At 36.9% G+C, this 20,179-nt stretch overlaps 1 protein-coding gene across 1 annotated transcript in view; it reads right to left on the bottom strand.

Moving 5' to 3' along the window:
- Positions 1-20,179, bottom strand: part of LOC136253716 (adhesion G protein-coupled receptor L3-like) — a 42,469-nt gene that overhangs the window by 19,591 nt on the left and 2,699 nt on the right. Inside the window, exons 2-10 of the mRNA XM_066046374.1 lie at positions 10,210-10,234; positions 9,974-10,118; positions 9,627-9,773; positions 6,000-6,051; positions 5,848-5,950; positions 5,686-5,738; positions 5,505-5,637; positions 4,095-4,186; positions 3,936-4,047 (exon numbers count right to left, since the gene is read on the bottom strand). Coding sequence (XP_065902446.1) covers positions 3,936-4,047; positions 4,095-4,186; positions 5,505-5,637; positions 5,686-5,738; positions 5,848-5,950; positions 6,000-6,051; positions 9,627-9,773; positions 9,974-10,118; positions 10,210-10,234 — 862 coding nt within the window. The remainder of the gene's footprint in view (positions 1-3,935; positions 4,048-4,094; positions 4,187-5,504; positions 5,638-5,685; positions 5,739-5,847; positions 5,951-5,999; positions 6,052-9,626; positions 9,774-9,973; positions 10,119-10,209; positions 10,235-20,179) is intronic.

Below are 20,179 nucleotides of genomic sequence, written 5' to 3'. Positions count from 1 at the left end.
GATTAATTCCAAATTTAATTTCTAATTCCTATAGCTTTAGAATTCATTCAATGAGTGCCAGCAAATCCACCATGCTCTGCCACTTGCTCCGTTGCATCCCTAGGAATGGCCTTGCTGTCCTTGGTAACGTTTACATATTGATTATGCCAGACAAGTGGAAGGAAAGATGCTACGTGTTGTGGTTGATGTTGCAATTTTTAATTCAGCTATCTCAACAGCTACCATTGAGAGTCTGAGGAGAATATTTGCTAAATGTGGCATTCCTGAATCCATTGTCTCAGATAATACAACTGTATTTGCCTGTGAAGAATTTCAAACATGCAGCTCAAACACTGAAGGGATCCTTGAGAAAAACTGCTTCAGGTTCTTTACAAACAAGAGTTTCTCATTTTCTTTCACCTACCGCATCACTCCTCACACTACTACTGGCGTTTCCCCTGCTGAACTGTTGATGGGTAGACAACTTAGATCTCATTCAGCTATGCAGAAGAGAGATAGACAGAAACAGCATTGTCTGAAGAAACATCATGATTATAGAACCAATACTGTGTATGTTTGTGATTTTCCTTCAAGTAAATCCTGGCTACCTGAAACACTGACAAAAGACCATGGTTCATTAGCATTCATGGTTAACTGGGATGTTCACATTTGTGATCATGTTATATCAGTTCTGCTTTCAGATAGTGTACCACACACTGATGACTGGGCAGATGACTTTACCCCAACTGTCTCCAATGCTCCATTATTGCAATGTTCTTCGTGTGTTCGCAGAGCTCCAGCTCAGCCCCTAACTTCTGACTGTTTTTCCTCTTTTAAGGGGGTAACTGTTCTTATTGGGTTTCGTGCATACACATTATTTCTTGTAATTGCATTTTTGGTGTAAGCCACTAAGGAATTAAGTGTATTATGGTTAATTGTACTTAGGTATAACTTTCTGTACAGTATTCAGTTGCTGTAGTTGTCTTGTAGTTTTGTGTTACTATTATATTCTTCGCTATTAACTGCTATCTAAGTGGGTTATTGCACATACATTACAAAAAGCATTATAAAATGCAAATGTGTAACTCAATTTTTTTGAACTTAGGCAAACTTTAAGAACATATTGTGGCAAAATTACATGCCAAGTTTGGTGCAAAACTGATAAATAGTCATAAAGCTATGACAATTATTTGCATAAAAAAGCCAACTTTTAATTATGCCTACAAGGTAAACTGCTTATGGAAATAACTTCAAAATTGGTATGCATATAGGTTAACCATCACAGCTCAAACCTTTAGTGGTTTTGGATCAGTGATTAAGGGTTTGAGTGTTCAGTATGGAGGTCCCTGGTTTGAATGCTAGTAAGCTTTTTTTGACATTTTTCACACTTTTAGCCCTGTTCTATTAGAGTATCTCAAACCTGCCATTTACTTGTTATATCTACAGTATAGTATTTTTTTTAATGCTAATTTGTGACTGAATTTGACAAAACAAGGCTTCGACGCACAAAGCTTAGTTAGGAGATATGGCGGTTTTAAGGAATCATTGTGTAATAACTTCCCAGTGCCTACAGCTGTGCAAACAAAATTTGCACCTATTGTTCATCTGTTCACTAGCTATCACTGAGTGGGTGTATACATTTCTGATACCCAAAATTTGCCCTGTTCTGAGCAGCTTTTTTCGAGCGGGTAATAACATCACAGGTGGTAGTAATAGGGTGGGAGGGTGGGGATGGACGGTGGTCTTAATATACGGGTATAGAATGAAGTAAGAAGACGATTGGAATCCAGAGGCCAAGTTTGGGCTCTCCATGGCCCTCCATGGCCCTCAAATTACTCCAAATTGACTGATAACACTATTGGCGAGCTCACTGTGAAGTCCCAGCTCACTACACGCCATTATCACAAAGCCATGGCCATTTAATGGTGCCAATCTCACACTCGTGGCTTTGACAGGGTCGGAAGAAAGCTGCTACAGAAACCAAGTACAGTGTGAAGTATGATAGTGTATTAGACCAGCAATCCATTTCTGGTAAAATCGTAAGTTTGATTTTGTGTGTGTGGAAGCCTTGTTATATGAAATCCGGTCACATTTAAGAATGAAGTAGGGATCTATGCAATAAAAAGTAGTGAAACAAGAGTTGAATGATGGTATTACAGCATAGCTCAGTGGGAAAGTCCCTACTTTGGCATTGAACAAAATAATACCTGATGTGCCAAAGTAGGGACTTTCCCACTGAGTTATGCTACAATACCATCATTCATCTCTTGTTTCACTACTTTTTATTGCATAGATCTCTACTTCATTTTTAAATTAATAATTTCTTAAAATGCTAGTTTGTTTAGTTTTTTTTTTGTTGTGGCACAGCTAGCTACAATGTAACTTGTATTAGTCCACTTGTATTTTCCATATCTGTAGGTATGGGGAGGCAGATACCATCACTTATAAACATCTTGCCCATTTGCTCAGTGAGAAGTGGAGTTCACCATATTCTGTGGTTATGGGCTGGCTTTGCTGTAGTTTGGAGTTCTCCTTGATACACTCTTCAATGATGTGCATCAGGGGATCGCATTCTAGATCCTAGCATCCCTGTGTGCCTCCAGCTGTCGACCTTGCTGTTGCTGAGGGGCACCTGTCTCCTTAAGAGCAATAATGTTTTTATATTGTGCTTGCTTCTTTTTCTTACAAAAATATGTCTACCAGAACAATGTAACTTGTAACTGTTCTATCATACTGTGCATGACTGTTGTATTAGAGTATATCTCAGGTCAGCCAATGGGTGTGCAGCCAGCTAGACCAATATGGAGTGAGGTGATCTTGTTTACTGGCAAGTATAGCTAGATTGTTAAGGGGTGGGGTCTCCATAATTTATTGCTATTAGTCCACCTACATCTTTATTTGAGGGGCGCGGTCCGAACCTATTGCAAACGAGATCCCAATCGTGAAGTAGCAGATATCTAGCTAGTGTACCTCTTATAGTAGTGTTGGGACTTAAGCACTGTACTACCGAATTGTTTGATAGCTGTCAATGCGATTTCTCTGCTGCTATCATGGCTGTTCACCTCACTTAATTTCTACAAAATTCTATATAGCTAAATTCTACTCAATAGTGAAAGTTTTTAATTTCATAGATCTACCAATGGAAAATCTAGAACATTCTATGTGTGTTCTATTAGAAGTCCACAAAAATGTGTGCTCTATTAGAGTTTTAGAAAACAATTCTGCAATATAATTCCATTGCAACTTCTCTAGTATTCTATTGAATTGGAATTGATATTAACATTAAATATGGAGGCCTAAAGGGCTTATGTTTAGCTATTTTAAAAATTTTACACTGAACTGGTTTGTAATGTTCTCTCAAAAAATTCAGTGATAAGCATCCAAAGTTTTGAATGATTAACCATGAACCACCTATACCATAACTTTAAAATAATCTATTATAATAGAATTTTCATAAGTTTCAAGATGACAGTTTTTGATGAGTTTGTGCTATGTACATTAGAAATACAATATCCAGGCTTCTACACTCATTAAGCTATAACTAAGAAGCCATGATTATATTAAACTTGCACAATTTTTCGTGGTCAGGACCAGAACATTGTGCGCTTGGGAAACTATTTTGCAGCCAGATGTCAACATCTACAGTGACAGTGTATTATCATTATTTAATAATTACTAATCCATATTACTTTTTCCAAATCACTTGAGGGTATGCTGTGCTTAGATCAATGAAAAAAAAATTTTGAAACTGTGTGGACATTAAGGATAAACATTACTAAACGGAAAAAGACTTTAAATTGAATGACAAGATACTCAAATGTTACCGCTATTAAAACTATCATGTGACACTTGGTAAAGTAGAATTCTAAATCTTAATAAATAATTTCATCTGTACTGTTTGTTACGTACATGCAAGATTAAACATGATCATAGACAGTTTAAACACACACTCTTACTCTGTATTCACTAGCAGTTTCAATACCACTAACAAAAGTTATCAGTCCTAGTAGGAGAGCAATGGAGAGGTTGAGGTGGACAAAGTGTTGTTGTAGATTAAACACCCTTCTCCTGTCGAAAGGTAAATAAAACACTCTCTTTATTACCACAATGCTAACCTCAATGAAACCAGCAGTATCACTGCAATCAACAAACAAATTATAGATATAGCACATCCGATGTAGCTGACAATAGAAAGTGCTGTAGATTCCTATATATGAATAAATTACAGAATCTTGGTAACTACAGTATCTCAGAAAGGGTTTAAATCTGTGCTATTATTAAACATAGGATTTGGGCAAGACAGTTATCAAACTATCTATAAGATGAGCAAGGTAATATCTTTTAGGTACTGTAGCATTATATTTTTATGCATTGCATAATTTTATTTATAATTGTTGTAGGAGTAGGTAGCACAGTGTATCAAATTCTTGAGTTATTCGCTATACATAAGTGTCTGTTACACAAGACAGTGATGTGTATTTAAGGTATCATATGGTATGATTACATTACAGATTATGAAGGTTTAGGCTTTTCTAGCCAAAAATATCACCCCAAAACCAGTCTCACAATACAGTACCTTCATGGCGTCTTAGCAGTATAGGTGAAGTGTAAGCAAACCCAAAAGTGTCTACAGAGTAGCTTCTGATAAGTTGCTATGGAATTTAAATTTTATTTGGCAGAATTTTCTACTGACTAACTAACTATCTAAATTACTAACTGTCTGCTTGATGCCTTCAGACAAGCACAACTCAACAACCTCTAATGCTACAGGCCCAATTTTTTCACTGTTAGACGTCACTTTCAGCCTGACTGATGCCTTACTGCAGTATGTACAATACATGCTTCAGGGACTTTACATGTGTCCTCCTTTGTATCCCATTTTTCTTTGCTGACAGTACAAGGTGTCAATTTGCAGTAGTACCATGTGATGGCTTCCCTATACTTGTAACAGGAATTGTCCAAGTTGTAGAGGCCTTTCTCATAGTGTTCTTCATTATTTTGGAATACTGTGTAATGAGTTGAACATAACTGAAAATGAAGTGTAATGGCACTTTGCTTAATTGGGGCATGCATTCAGATGCAAATTAATTTACTGGGTTTCCTGGCCCATTCTTCCTTTTGATGCAGCATGTGTGGGTTCATTAGTCATAATTATGTTATTTAAAAAGTATGCAAACAATTGCAGTAGGAGATTAGGAATCAAAGCTAAACAAAAGTAGTGAAACAATGGAATAGCTAAATAGTAGTAAAATGAGAAAGGATGCCTATACCTGCATGTATACTAGTGGGCATTCAATCCCTAGCTATTCCCTTTGTTTTACTATATTTATTTCGTCATTCCCCTAATCCACGTTCTAATTCCTAATTTTTCCTTCTACTTGTAGACCTATACCTGAGCAGCTGCAGCTTCCTCTGTATGGACTGGGAAATTGAACTAAAGTGTAGTACAATTTTTTCGGCATACAATACTAAAATCTTACATACACAAGTGCCACGATGATCACATTGATGTACAACTGGCTTACTCTTCCTCCAGACACATCTACCAGAACAGCAAAACTAGTCAAGTGAGTAGTAGAACACTGAACAAATGTGTTATTAGTTGTGTCACTCTGTATGATACCATCAGTTGAGAACCTGCCTCTTTGACCAATAGTGCTGCATAATATAAAACGTGTTATGAGTGCACTGCATAAGTAAATGTACCTTGACAGGTCAAAAAATTCACATCGAGGATTAAACCGAGGCTTACTTCCTGGCTACACAAAGGTAAATAAAATATATACTACAATGTTCAAATTGTTGTTAAAACTAAAGTGAAATATACGAATCATGATGTTTTTATTGTTACCATAATAAAATACATACCATTCCAATATTAATAAACAATGACACTGGTTCAGTGAGCATTATTCTATTTTGAACATTTGTTGATATTTGGATAGATAAAATCAAACTTTCTACCCTCTCCCTGTAAAGTACAGGATGTAAGTTAAAGACGAATCCATAGCACAACATACCCTCTCTCTGTAGGTAGGTGTATATTTCTAGAAACACTACTGATCACTGTTCCTATAAAAGCAAAACAATGTTGTCATTCCACAAAATAGCTAACTGCAGAATCTATATACACATGTAGCTGAAAAACTGAGGATTGAAAAGTTTAAACTTGCATGTACTATAGATAATGTGATGCTAACAGAGAACACAGAACAGAACTCAAACAAGTCAAGTGTCAACCTTCAGTACTGTTTAGTAGGTTTCCTCCCTAAAATGATGGGTGCCATCCAAAATTCCATGGTTGCAAACCATCATAGAAACATCATATATGATGAAAATCACTTTTACAGGATGGTCTTAGTGTATCTAACTTCAAGTCCAACATTTAAAACAGGAAAACACTCACAGATGGCTGGATATTGATTTTTTAAAACTGCAAAACTCAATTTTTGGTTTACTTGCCTGCCTACTGACCACAGTCACAAGGCTAGAGGTTAAATCTGCCACCATTTTGATTCGCACCACAATAATAAAAACTCACTGGTGACAAGCAACTTTTCTAGCTCCAATGAGTGTCTGTCGTCTGTGCTTTACCTTTCCTTCTATCTTCAATAAAATGGTCATTTTTGTCTTCATGCAATACCAAGAGGTTCATTTTCTGCATTGACACTTTCCTTAGAGGAGCATGTTTAGAAGCTACAAAACTATTTGAAGAGCTTTAGCAACTGTAAGAGTAGCTGCACCAGTTGTTGGACAATGTGTAAATCTTGGTTATAAGCAAGAAGCTGGTGAATAAGCTTCATTCAATAGGCTTCGTTACTTCGTAGTGGCTAAGCACTACTCAGTGGACTACTAACGAGATTAGTAACTTTGTTACTTAAAGTAATAATGTTATATAATATTAGACTCATTACAGTACCTTCATTACTTAGGTAACGCGTTACATTTGCAAGTAAGTAACTTGAGTTATATTACCTGTTTTTACAGCATATTTCGTTATATTACTTCATTACCACAAAAGTAATAATTATTATGTAACGAAGTAACGCATTACCCCCAACACTGCCAATAGGGCATATTAAGGAAAGCTGAGTGGTGCATTATTAGCCTCTCAACAATGCCACTAGTGCTTTATCATTTATACAAACAAGTTGTATCAAATTTTCTGTTCATCTTCATTTATCCTGAGTACTTAAATTGCATAAGCAATTTAAAGTGTCATGATCTAACAAACTGTTTTCATATGGTAGACATGCTTTTGTACTAGCTGTGTTGTCAATCCAGTATACTTTTTATAACTGTTCTTTAGCTTTCACATTATATAGAACCTTGTGTTGGAGGATTAAACAGTTCTATGTTTGTTATAAAGGATGGTGTACGTGACCACACTTCCACTGTATATCAGGTAGTTGGTTATACTGTAGAATGGCGCAAATGATAACCTGGGAAATATAGAACATTGAGTAGATGAAAAGCTACTGTACTAACAGCTAGAAGAAGGTATTTCCTAGCTATATGGGTACAATGGTTAGGAAATGAAATCTCACAAGTGCTTTATAAGTTTCAAATTGTTTTATGCATGTTGCTTAGCTAAGGTTGATCACTCTAAGAGTGGTCTTAAGACAAAATATAGCACTTGGCATCACTTTGTCTCTCACGTGTGCTGTATTTCACATACATGATCATTTGTGGTACTGCTTTAACTACATATACAACTGCACACTTTGGCATATTGATTATCCCACACAAACTACTAAAATGTTATTACATAAATGTAGTTGTGTATACTAATCTAATGACTGTAGAGAATGAGTGACAAGGAAGAGGGTGAGCGGTTTACTGTCATAGCCCTAAAAGATTCGAGACCATTCCAGAGTGCATAATACATGAGTGGATAGTGCTGATATGTATTGTAGCTGTTGCTCGAGTGATCAGCTACTGTAGATGAAACCCCAACATAAAGCTAGTGACAATGTGATGGAAAAACAACTGAGATTGGTGTGGGTAAATGTGATTATTGAGTGAATAAAACTACGACTGGAGGTAAATTATATTTTTTAATATGGAATTGTGGCATTGCTTTATTGCAACAGCTAGCTAGTTGTTTTTCTGTAACAAATTGCCTGCTATCTTGATTGTATCATGATAATGTGTCATGTACATGTGTTAATTATCGTATTTCTTAAATTGCATCATAACCATATCAGTGTTCTGAATAAAGGAAGGTAACATAATAATAAGTTTGCTTGGTAGTTTCAAGTGTGATGCTATTTTGAGATTAAAGATTTAATATAATACACTTGGCCAATTACACACGCAGCTTTGGAAGTGATTGTACAGCCAGGTGTATTGTTTAGCTTGAACAAAGTACACAATATAGTGAGTATTTTTTGTAAAACTAAATACAAGAATCATGCATTCACACTGTATTCAGAAGTACAGAAAGTCAATAGGCAAAGAGAAGACAACTAAAAGTAAATGCACTTTACAGTTATAAACTGTACACTGTGAAGAAAGTGAGGCAAATAGGTTTGCATTTTGAGGTAAGATCAAGATAGTCTAATAGAGCAATCACTACTCTAATAGAACATTCACAATTTAATGTCAACAATTACAATTATAACAAAACTATAATATACTTTATTTTTATTTAGTACAATTTACCATCAAACTGGTTTATCTCAGATAGGCTAACTAACTTTTATATGCTTTGTAAAGCATAGTTAGCTAAAAATGGTAGCTATCAAAAAGTGCTCCCAAATTCAAATCTAGGAGTCTAATTTTAAAATATTTCGCAGAAGATATTCAAATAGAGTCTTAGAAAGTGAATTCCCTTCATTCATTCAATTGTACCAGATGAAGTTATGCAAATTACTATAACTTGTGTACTAGAGCTGCATTCTTCTCCTCTTTATGGAATAAACACTGTTTTATCTTGCCCCACCCTAACAGTGTCTCCTAGATCCACCTGCAAAAACCTAACACAATCACACATTTTTTGAATTTCTGTTTATTAAATATTTATAATCTACTTAGCCAAATGCATGCTCTAGCAAAGTTTAAACCTGATATGCCAGTAACTTTGGGAGTTACAACATACAAAGTAGTAACAATAGAAAAATCAATTTGTACAGCAAGTATAAATTACAGGTGCTTACTAAATGATTGTAACTTAGTGTCAACCCCCACCTCAGGGAGTCCCCATACACCCACTGTGGATTTGACATTTACATCTTTGAGGTGGGGACACAGTGGGGTTTTGATAAGCTACTTATCCCCAGTACTGGAGGATTTGACACCAGACTTTGTAAAATCCCCAACATTGCCCCACCCTACCCATGGAGGTGGGGTGGGGTGGGGCATGACATTGATACATGAATTATGAGCAGAATGACAAACGGAGTTGAAATTTGCACCATCGTGTAGGGGAATCAAATAATGGATAAGTTTTCCTTGTATCATCTTTCTTCACTACATACAAAGGAATGGACTTTGTACGTATTATGGCTCCCTGCAGCAGCATATGCAGTGTATGTTTACTCTGATACCTTTAAACAAATTATTGTGGCCTAAAGAAGATGATTAATTTTGTAAAAATGCTAGCAGCCTTTGATCCAACCACACATTATACCACAAAAAATCAATACCTTCTGGATTACTTTGATTCAAAATCACAATGCTTGGTATCTCAAAGGATGGTCGGAAATATCCAGGAGAAGATAGGTTTAAAGTGGGCAAAATGTAGTGGCTCGTCATTGTCAAATTGTCATGATTGAATATAAGTGCTTCCAAACCTATACAATAAATATGCAAAAAGTAAGGTTTATATAACATTTATTTTTATTTTTACTAGCTCGATGTCAGCAATAATTAACTTAAGCACATGCAGACAAATATACATACATATCACTTAAACTGTGTATTCAGTGTACTATATGAACTGTGAAAAAAACAACTTTTAGACACACTTAATTATAATTATGTGACTGCTAACCAATGTTTTGTCTAGTCCCATACAAAGTACTCCTTATGGTAGACTGATTATCACTAACATTTAAAATACTGCCCAACAATCTGCCAATTTGCTCTATGATTATTAGCAATCTTTCACTCTCTGTTATGGTAAATTTTTCTTCAGTCTGTAGTGAATAAACAATACAATTTATACATGTATAAAATAGTGCAAACTGATGTTGTTGTGGTCACACAAAAAGGATAGTAAATACATACCAATAGCAACTGAACATCAACAAAACTAAAGCAAAAACTTAAATAAAAGCAAATATTATTAATTATATTAATTCTAATCTTTACAAAACAGCCAAGCTATGAAAAAGGTGAAGCTATCCAAATAACCAAGGTTATGAAATCAAAGGTGGCAGCCAAGAAATGGCTAAAATGATGTTAATACCAATTATTTTAATGATCGCAGTGTGATCATTAAATGATGACCATAGCATCATTGCAGCCATTTCTTGGCTGCCACATTTGATTTCATGACCTTTCTTTTTGTATTTGTAAGCCTCAAAGCCAGCCTATGGTGGGCTTTCAGACTTCTTTTTAACTTGTTTCTTTTCTTTACTAAAAGAATCATCAAAGACTGCTATTTGTGTGAACCTACCTGTATGTAGCTATTTATTGCAAATTTGAAACTGAATAAAATGATTATCATGTAGCTATTAGGGTGACTTGTTACATAATTGAACCCTGTACAAGGTTTAATGCACAGTGAGATTTATGCAGATGATTTTACAATGCTTAATGCTCTATAGGGTGACTTGTTTGTAGCTGAATTGATTCTTTACATGGTGGCTTGACTGAAAAAGAATAATTAGAGGAAGAAGATGAAGAAGAAAAATACAGACAAACTTTAAATGCTGGTGTCTCAGGAATGCCAGGGAAAATTTGGAATGGGAGTGCCCGAAGAAAGTTCCACAGCAAAAATGGCTAATTATCATTAAGCTATTTTGTAAAACGAACTGTAAAAAATACATACTTGTCTGTTGCATGTCCATATCAACTGGACGTGGCTGCACAACACACTACTGTGTGTCTTAATATAGCCTATTTCAAGACACACGGTTGTGTGTCGTGTGGCTAAAGAAGCCGGCGAGCCACACCGTGGGTATATTGACAGGAAGAAAGAAAACGTCATTTTCACACCTTTGTATTTTGGTGATACCTTATCCGATTGGAACCACATTTGCTGAAGAGTTGCCCGCCAACTAGGGGAGTCCACATTCCACATTTGAAGGAAATCGCTAAAGCCATTTCCGAGATACGAGCAGCCAAAGTTTCAGTTTTTTCTTGTTTTTTTTTCTTTCTTCATGTTTTCGCACACTTGCAAAAATTGCTATAAAATGCAAACGCATACTCCGATCGCCTTGAAATTTGGCACACAGAAAGGCAGTCTAAAGGCAAATCCTAATATTGAATGTGGTGTAAATCGGATGAACAGTTAAGTACAGTAGGAGCCATTAAAAAGTTTACACTCTGTTTGGTTTTAATAATAGTTAAAACAATAGTGAAACATTGTCAATTTTAACAAAACACTTATGTAATTTGCCATAACAGCCTGTATTTGCTAATAATGATTTGAACTATTTTAACTCTTATAACTGTTAAAACAATAGTTTTAACAATTTTTATTGTTAAAACAATAATTTTAACAAATCCTATCATTAAAACAATTAGTTAAAACAATATTTTTAACAATCTGTATTGTTAAATCTAATCAAAAACAGCCAAGCTGTAAAAAAATGTGCGGCCCCCAAAAAGGCCATGGTGAAAAAAGATGTGAAATCCAAGGTGGCGGCCAAGAAATGGCTGTGATGGTAGGTTAATGGTAAAAATTTTAATAACGACAATTCAGGTGAATTTTGTGCCACTTGGCATCAAATTCACCTGAATTGTCGTTATTAAAATTTTTACCATTAACCTACCATCACAGCCATTTCTTGGCCGCCACCTTGGATTTCACATCTTTTTTCACCATGGCCTTTTTGGGGGCCACACATTTTTTTACAGCTTGGCTGTTTTTGATTAGATATCACTTCTTTTTGTATTTGTATACTGCAAAGCCAGCCTATGGCTGGCTTTGGGGCTTTTTTAACCCATGTGTTTTTTTTTATTTACCACAGGAAGAAGTAAAGAACTTATAGAAGATTTTTAATACTTCAATTATTTTTGATTTTATTAGTAATTATACAAATTATATACATATATTTATTACATGCCCATTATTCCCCACACGATATTTTTTAGCAGCTGATCTCTCTACCGGGTGACTTGAAATGTAGCTGGACTACAGGATGATTTCTTTGTAGCTGATCTCTCTACAAGGTGACTTGTTTCTAGTTCATCTCCCTATAAAGTGGTTTGCATGTAACTGAACTCTCTGCAAGGTAATTTGATTGTAGCCGAGCTTTCTACAGGCTTCTTTCTAGCTAATCTCTATATAGGGTAACTTGTTTGTACCATGAACTTTCTACAAAGTGAGTTCTTTGTAGCTGAACTCTCTCCAAGGTGACCTCTTCTAGCTGATCTCTCTACAGGGTGATTTGTTTCTAGCTGAACTCTCTACAATTGATTTGTTTGCAGCTAAACTCTCTACATGGTGCTTTCTTTGTAGCTGAACTCTCTACATGATGGTTTCTTTGTAGTTTAACTCTCTACAAAGTGACTTCATCTAGCTGAACTCTCTACAGGTGATTTGCTTGCGGCTAAACTCTCTACATCCATGGTGGTTTCTTTGTAGCTGAACTCTCTACATGATGGTTTCTTTGTAGCTGAACTCTCTACAAGGTGACTTCTTCTAGCTGAACTCTCTACAGGGTGATTTCTTTGTAGCTGAACTCTCCACATTATCGTTTCTTTGTAGCTGAACTCTCTACAAGGTGACCTCTTCTAGCTGATCTCTCTACAGGGTGATTTGTTTCTAGCTGAACTCTCTACAGGTGATTTGTTTGCAGCTAAACTCTCTACATGATGCTTTCTTTGTATCTGAACTCTCTACATGATGGTTTCTTTGTAGCTGAACTCTCTACAAGGTGACTTCTTCTAGCTGAACTCTCTACAGGTGATTTGTTTGCAGCTAAACTCTCTACATGGTGCTTTCTTTGTAGCTGAACTCTCTACATGATGGTTTCTTTGTAGCTGAACTCTCTACAAGGTAACTTCTTCTAGATGATCCCTCTACAGGGCGATTTGTTTGTTGTTGAATTCTCTAAATGGTAATTTTTTGTGGCTGAACTCTCTACAAGGTGACTTTTTCTAGCGGAACTCTATACAGAGTGATTTGTTTGCAGCTGAACTCTCTACATGATGGTTTCTTTGTAGCTGAACTCTCTATAAGGTGACCTCTTCTAGCTGAACGCTTTACATTGTATCTAGTTTCTAGCTGATCTCTCTACAGGGTGATTTGTTTGCAGCTTCAATCTCTACAGGATGATTTACTTGTAGCTGAACTCCTTACATTGTGTCTAGTTTCTAGCTGATCTTCACAGGGTGATTTGTTTGTAGCTGATCTCTCTACAAGTTGATTTGTGTGTAGCTGATCTCTCTGCAGGTTGATTTGTTTGTAACTGATCTCTCTACAGGGCAATTTATTTGTAGCTAAACTCTCTATAAGGTGATTTGATCTCTCTGCAGGTTGATTTGTTTGTAGCTGAACTCTCTAAAGGGTGATTTGCTTGTAGCTGAACTCCTTACATTGTGTCTAGTTTCTAGCTGATCTCTCTACAGGGTGATTTGTTTGTAGCTGATCTCTCTGCAGGTTGATTTGTTTGTAGCTGAAGTCTCTACAGGGTGATTTGTTTCTAGCTGATCTCTCTACAGGGTGATTTTTTTGTAGCTGATCTCTCTGCAAGTTGATTTGTTTGTAGTCGATCTCTCTACAGGGTAATCTGTTTGTAGCTGAACTGTCTATAAGGTGATTTGTTTGTAGCTGATCTCTCTGCAGGTTGATGATTTGTTTTAGCTGAACTCTCTACAGGGTGATTTGTTTGTAGCTGATCTCTCTGTAGGTTGGTTTGTTTCTAGCTGAAGTCTCTACAGGGTGATTTGTTTCTAGCTGATCTCTCTACAGGGTGATTTTTTGTAGCTGACCTCTTTTCAGGGTGATTTGTTTCTAGCTGATCGCTCTACAGGTTGATTTGTTTCTAGCTGAAATCTCAACAGGGTGTATTGCTTGTAGCTGAACTCCTTACATTGTGTCTAGTTTCTAGCTGATCTCTCTACAGGGTGATTTGTTTGCAGTTGATCTCTCTGCACATTGATTTGTTTGTAGCTGAACTCTCTACAGGGTGATTTGTTTCTAGCTGATCTCTCTACAAGTTGATTTGTGTGTAGCTGATCTCTCTGCAAGTTGATTTGTTTTTAGTCGATCTCTCTACAGGGTAATTTGTTTGTAGCTGAACTGTCTATAAGGTGATTTGTTTGTAGCTGATCTCTCTGCAAGTTGATTTGTTTGTAGCTGAACTCTCTACAGGGTGATTTGTTTCTAGCTGATCTCTCTACAAATTGATTTGTGTGTAGCTGATCTCTTTGCAAGTTGATTTGTTTGTAGTCGATCTCTATACAGGGTAATTTGTTTGTAACTGAACTGTCTATAAGGTGATTTGTTTATAGCTGATCTCTCTGCAGGTTGATTTGTTTTAGCTGAACTCTCTACAGGGTGATTTGTTTCTAGCTTATCTCTCTACAGGTTGATTTGTGTGTAACTGATCTCTCTACAAGCTGATTTGTTTGTAGCTGATCTCTCTGCAAGTTGATTTGTTTGTAGTCGATCTCTCTACAGGGTAATTTGTTTGTAGCTGAACTGTCTATAAGGTGATTTGTTTGTAGCTGATCTCTCTGCAGGTTGATTTGTTTGTAGCTGAACTCTCTACAGGGTGATTTGTTTCTAGCTGATCTCTCTACAAATTGATTTGTGTGTAGCTGATCTCTTTGCAAGTTGATTTGTTTGTAGTCGATCCCTCTACAGGGTAATTTGTTTGTAGCTGAACTGCCTATAAGGTGATTTGTTTGTAGCTGATCTCTCTGCAGGTTGATTTGTTTTAGCTGAACTCTCTACAGGGTGATTTGTTTCTAGCTTATCTCTCTACAGGTTGATTTGTGTGTAACTGATCTCTCTACAAGCTGATTTGTTTGTAGCTGATCTCTCTGCAGGTTGATTTGTTTCTAGCTGATCTCTCTACAAGTTGATTTGTTTGTTGCCGATCACTCTAAAGATTGATTTGTTTGTAGCTGAACTCTCTGCAAAGGTTTTGTTTGTAGCTGATCTCTCTACAGGGTAATTTGTTTGTAGCTGAACTCTCTGCACAGTGACTTGTGTGTAGCTGAATTCTCTAGAGAGTGATTTAATTGTAGGTGAACTCTCTACAGGGTGCATGACTTGTTTATAGTTGAACTCTCTTCAGTGTGACTTGTAATGTTCTGAATCTCTACAGAGATATAATTGTAGCTTAACTCTCCACAGGATGACTTGCTTCTTGCTGAACTGTCTATAAGATTAACTGTTTGCAGCTGAAGTCCCTACAGAATAACTTGTAATGTAACAGAATTCTATAATGGAGTAAATAAATTAGCTGAATGCTCTATTAGGGTGACTGTTCTATTAGAGTATCTCGATCTCGCATTTGCTACACGGAGTTGGCTTTCGAATCATAACTCAGTGGTTTGTAATCCAATCCTTCTATACTACTGCAAGGATTTTCTATGAAGATTATTCCAGCTATACACCGATTTTCAGCTCATTGCTCTAAGCGGTTTGCCTAGTAGGCGTAAAAACTATTAAGGTAAATGCGGGTATTTCCGGACAGCGTACAATTCCGGACACTTTGGTACCTTTATCAAGCTAGCCGAGGAACGAAACAACGGATTGCCTTGAAATTTCTGGTGTGAATAGCTATTCTTATAGGGATTATAAAAATCGAAAAGTGTGTTCTAGTTGATCCATTCTTGGGTGCTATACATAAAGTGTCCGGAATTGTGCGCTGTCCGGAAATACCCGCATTTACCTTACTTTTTTTATTACTAAAAATCGATCGCGTAATTGTGACACAGGTTGGGTTTTGTGTCATATCTCCGTGGTCTTAATATCGATCTAATCAAAAACAGCCAAGCTGTAAAAAAAGGTGCGGCCCCCAAAAAGGCCATGGTGGTCTTGGCACCAAATTCACCTGAATTGTCGTTATTTAAATGTAACCATTAATTAACTCTCTACAGCCTGCCTACCTCAATCACCGAGATGAACTCATTAAATAGCTTTAAGCTAGCTTATTTAAGTCATATTTAGTTAATTGTGTGTATATATGTACCTATATTGTTTTTGTATGCTTGTTCAGGGCACAGCTGAAAAACAGCTTTTGCTGATGCTGTCTCCCTGTCTAAATAACATTAAAAAAAAAAAAAAAAATTTATAACCTACCATCACAGCCATTTCTTGGCCGCCACCTTGGATTTCACATCTTTTTTCACCATGGCCTTTTTGGGGGCCGCAACTTTTTTACAGCTTGGCTGTTTTTGATTAGATATCACTTCTTTTTGTATTTGTATACTGCAAAGCCGGCCTATGGCTGGCTTTGGGGCTTTTTTTAACCCATGTGTTTTTTTTTTCTTTACCATAGGAAGAAGAAAAGAACTTAAAGAAGATTTGTAATACTTCAATTATTTTTGATTTTATTAGTAATAATAAATTATACAAATTATATACATATATTTATTACATGCCCAATATTCCCCACAGGATATTTTTTTGCAGCTGATCTCTCTACTGGGTGACTTGAAATGTAGCTGAACTATATACAGGATGGTTTCTTTGTAGCTGAACTCTCTACAAGGTGACCTCTTCTAGCTGGTCTCTCTACAGGGTGATTTGTTTGCAGCTAAACCCTCTACATGGTGGTTTCTTTGTAGCTGAACTCTCTACATGATGGTTTCTTTGTAGCTGAACTCTCTATAAGGTGACTTCATCTAGCTTAACTCTCTACAGGGTGATTGTTTTGTAGCTGAACTCTCTACAGGGTGATTTGTTTGCAGCTGAACTCTCTACATGATGGTTTCTTTGTAGCTGAACTCTCTACAAGGTGACTTCGTCCAGCTGGTCTCTCTACGGGGTGATTTGTTTCTAGCTGAACTCTCTACAGGTGATTTGTTTGCAGCTAAACTCTCTACATGGTGGTTTCTTTGTAGCTGAACTCTCTACAAGGTAACTTCTTCTCTACAGGGTGATTTGTTGTAATTGAATTCTCTACAAGGTGGTTTGTTTGAGGCTAAACTCTCTACATGGCGGTTTCTTTGTAGCTGAACTCTCTACAGAGTGATTTGTTTGCAGCTGAACTCTATACATGATGGTTTCTTTGTAGCTGAGCACTCTACAAGGTGACTTCTTCTAGCTGATCTTTCTACAGGGTGAATTGTTTGTAGCTGAACTATCTACAAGGTAACTTCTTCTAGCTGATCCCTCTACAGGGTGATTTGTTTGTAACTGAACTCTCTACATGATGGTTTCTTTGTAGCTGAACTCTCTACAAGGTGACTTCTTCTAGCTGATCCCTCTACAGGAGGATTTATTTGTAGCTGAACTCTCTACAAGTGATTTATTTGCAGCTGAACTCTTTATGTGGTGGTTTCTTTGTAGCTGAACTCTCTACAAGGTGACCTCTTCTAGCTGATCTCTCTACAGGGTGATTTGTTTCTAGCTGAACTCTCTACAGGTGATTTTTTGCAGCTAAACACTCTACATGGTGGTTTCTTTGTAGTTGAACTCTGTACATGATGGTTTCTTTGTAGCTGAACCCTTTACAAGGTGACTTCTTCTAACTGATCTTTCTACTGGGTGATTTGTTTGCAGCTGAACTCTCTACATGGTGGTTTCTTTGTTGCTGAACTCTCTACAAGGTGAATTCTTCTATCCTGATCTCTCTACAGGGTAATTTGTTTGTAACTGAACTCTGTACAAGGTGCGTTTTTGTGAGTGATCTCACTGCAGGTTGATTTGTTTGTAGCTGAACTCAATAAAGGGTGATTTGCTTGTAGCTGAACTCCTTGCATTGTGTCTAGTTTCTAGCTGATCTCTCTACAGGGTGACTTGTTTGTAGCTGATCTCTCTACAAGCTGATTTGTGTGTTGCTGATCTCTCTGCAGGTTGATTTATTCGTAGCTAATCTCTCTACAGTGTAATTTGTTTGTAGACGAACTGTCTATAAAGTGATTTGTTTGTTGCTGATCTCTCTGCAGGTTGATTTGTTTTAACTTAACCCTCTACAGGGTGATTTACTTGAAGCTGAACTCCTTACATTGTGTCTAGTTTCTAGCTGATCTCTCTACAGGGTGATTTGTTTGTAGCTAATCTCTCTACAAGTTGATTTGAGTGTAGCTGATCTCTCTGCAGGTTGATTAATCAGTAGCCGATCTCTCTACAGGGTAATTTGTTTGTAGCTGAACTGTCTATAAGGTGATTTATTTGTAGCTGATCTCTCTGCAGATTAATTTGTTTTAGCTGAACTCTCAACAGGGTGATTTACTTGTAGCTGAACTCCTTACATTGTGTCTAGTTTCTAGCTGATCTCTCTACAGGGTGATTTGTTTGTAGCTGATTTGTGTGTAGCTGATCTCTCTGCAGGTTGATTAATCTGTAGCCGATCTCTCTACAGGGTAATTTGTTTGTAGCTGAACTGTCTATAAGGTGATTTGTTTATAGCTGATCTCTCTGCAGGTTGATTTGTTTTAGCTGAACTCTCAACAGGGTGATTTACTTGTAGCTGAACTCCTTACATTGTGTCTAGTTTCTAGCTGATCTCTCTACAGGGTGATTTGTTTGTAGCTGATTTGTGTGTAGCTGATCTCTCTGCAGGTTGATTAATCTGTAGCCGATCTCTCTAAAGGGTAATTTGTTTGTAGCTGAACTCTCTATAAGGTGATTTGTTTGTAGCTGATCTCTCTGCAGGTTGATTTGTTTTAGCTGAACTCTCTACAGGGTGATTGCTTGTAGCTGAACTCCTTACATTGTGTCTAGTTTCTAGTTGATGTCTCTACAGGGTGATTTTTTGTAGCTGAACTCTCTACAGGGTAATTTGTTTCTAGCTTATCTCTCTACAGGTAGATTTGTGTTGATTTGTTCATTGCTGATCGCTCTAAAGGTTGATTTGTTGTAGCTGAACACTCTGCAAAGTGTTTTATTTGTAGCTGATCTCTCTACAGGATAATTTGTTTGTAGCTGAACTCTCTCCACAGTGACTTGTGTGTAGCTGAATTCTGTGTAGCTGAATTCTCTAGAGAGTGACTTAATTGTAGCTGAATTCTCTACAGGGTGCATGACTTGTTTATAGCTGAACTTTCTTCAGTGTGACTTGTAATGTTCTGAATCTCTATAGTGATATATTTGCTTAACTCTCCACATGGTCACCTGCTTCTTGCTGAATGTCTATAAGATTAACTGTTTGCAACTGAACTCCCTACAGAATAACTTGTGATGCAATAAAATTCTATAAGGGAGTAAATAAATTAGCCGAATGCTCTATTAGGGTGACTGTTCTATTAGAGTATCTCGATCTCGCATTTGCTACACGGAGTTGGCTTTCGAATCGTAACTCAGTGGTTTGTAATCCGATTCTTCTGTACTACTGCAAGGACTTTCTATGAAGATTATTCCAGCTATACACCGATTTTCAGCTCATTGCTCTAAGCGGTTTGCCTAGTAGGCGTAAAAACTAATACTTTTTTATTCTTAAAAATCGATCGAGTAATTGTGTCACAGGTTGGGTTTTGTGTCATATCTCCATGGTCTTTATCTTTATTCCTTTCAAACCACCAAAAGGCACTCCTACGATGGTTACTCCATCTACATAGCAATTTTCAACTCATTCCATGAGCGGTTTACCCTGTAGGCGTGACAACAAATCGATCTTGTTTTACGCGAATAATCGGTCACAACTCCTGAACCATTCATCGGATTTGTACCAAATTTGACACTAGGATTCGCCGTTGGACTCCCTTTCTGTGTGCCAAATTTCATGGCGATCGGAGTACGCGTTTGCTTGTTATAGCAATTTTTGTAAGTGTGCGAAAAGAAGAAAAAAACGAAGAAAAAAACGAAGAAAAGAAAACGAAACTTTGGCCGCTCATATCTCAGAAATGGCTTGAGTGATTTCCTTCAAATTTGGAATGTAGACTCCCCTAGCTGGCGGGCAACTCTGCA

This window comes from Dysidea avara, chromosome 4, assembly GCF_963678975.1.
Source record: "Dysidea avara chromosome 4, odDysAvar1.4, whole genome shotgun sequence".
NCBI classification, from domain to species: Eukaryota; Metazoa; Porifera; class Demospongiae; order Dictyoceratida; family Dysideidae; genus Dysidea; species Dysidea avara.
The sequence above is the reverse complement of the archived record's forward strand: the minus strand, read 5'-3'. Positions and strand labels throughout refer to the sequence as shown.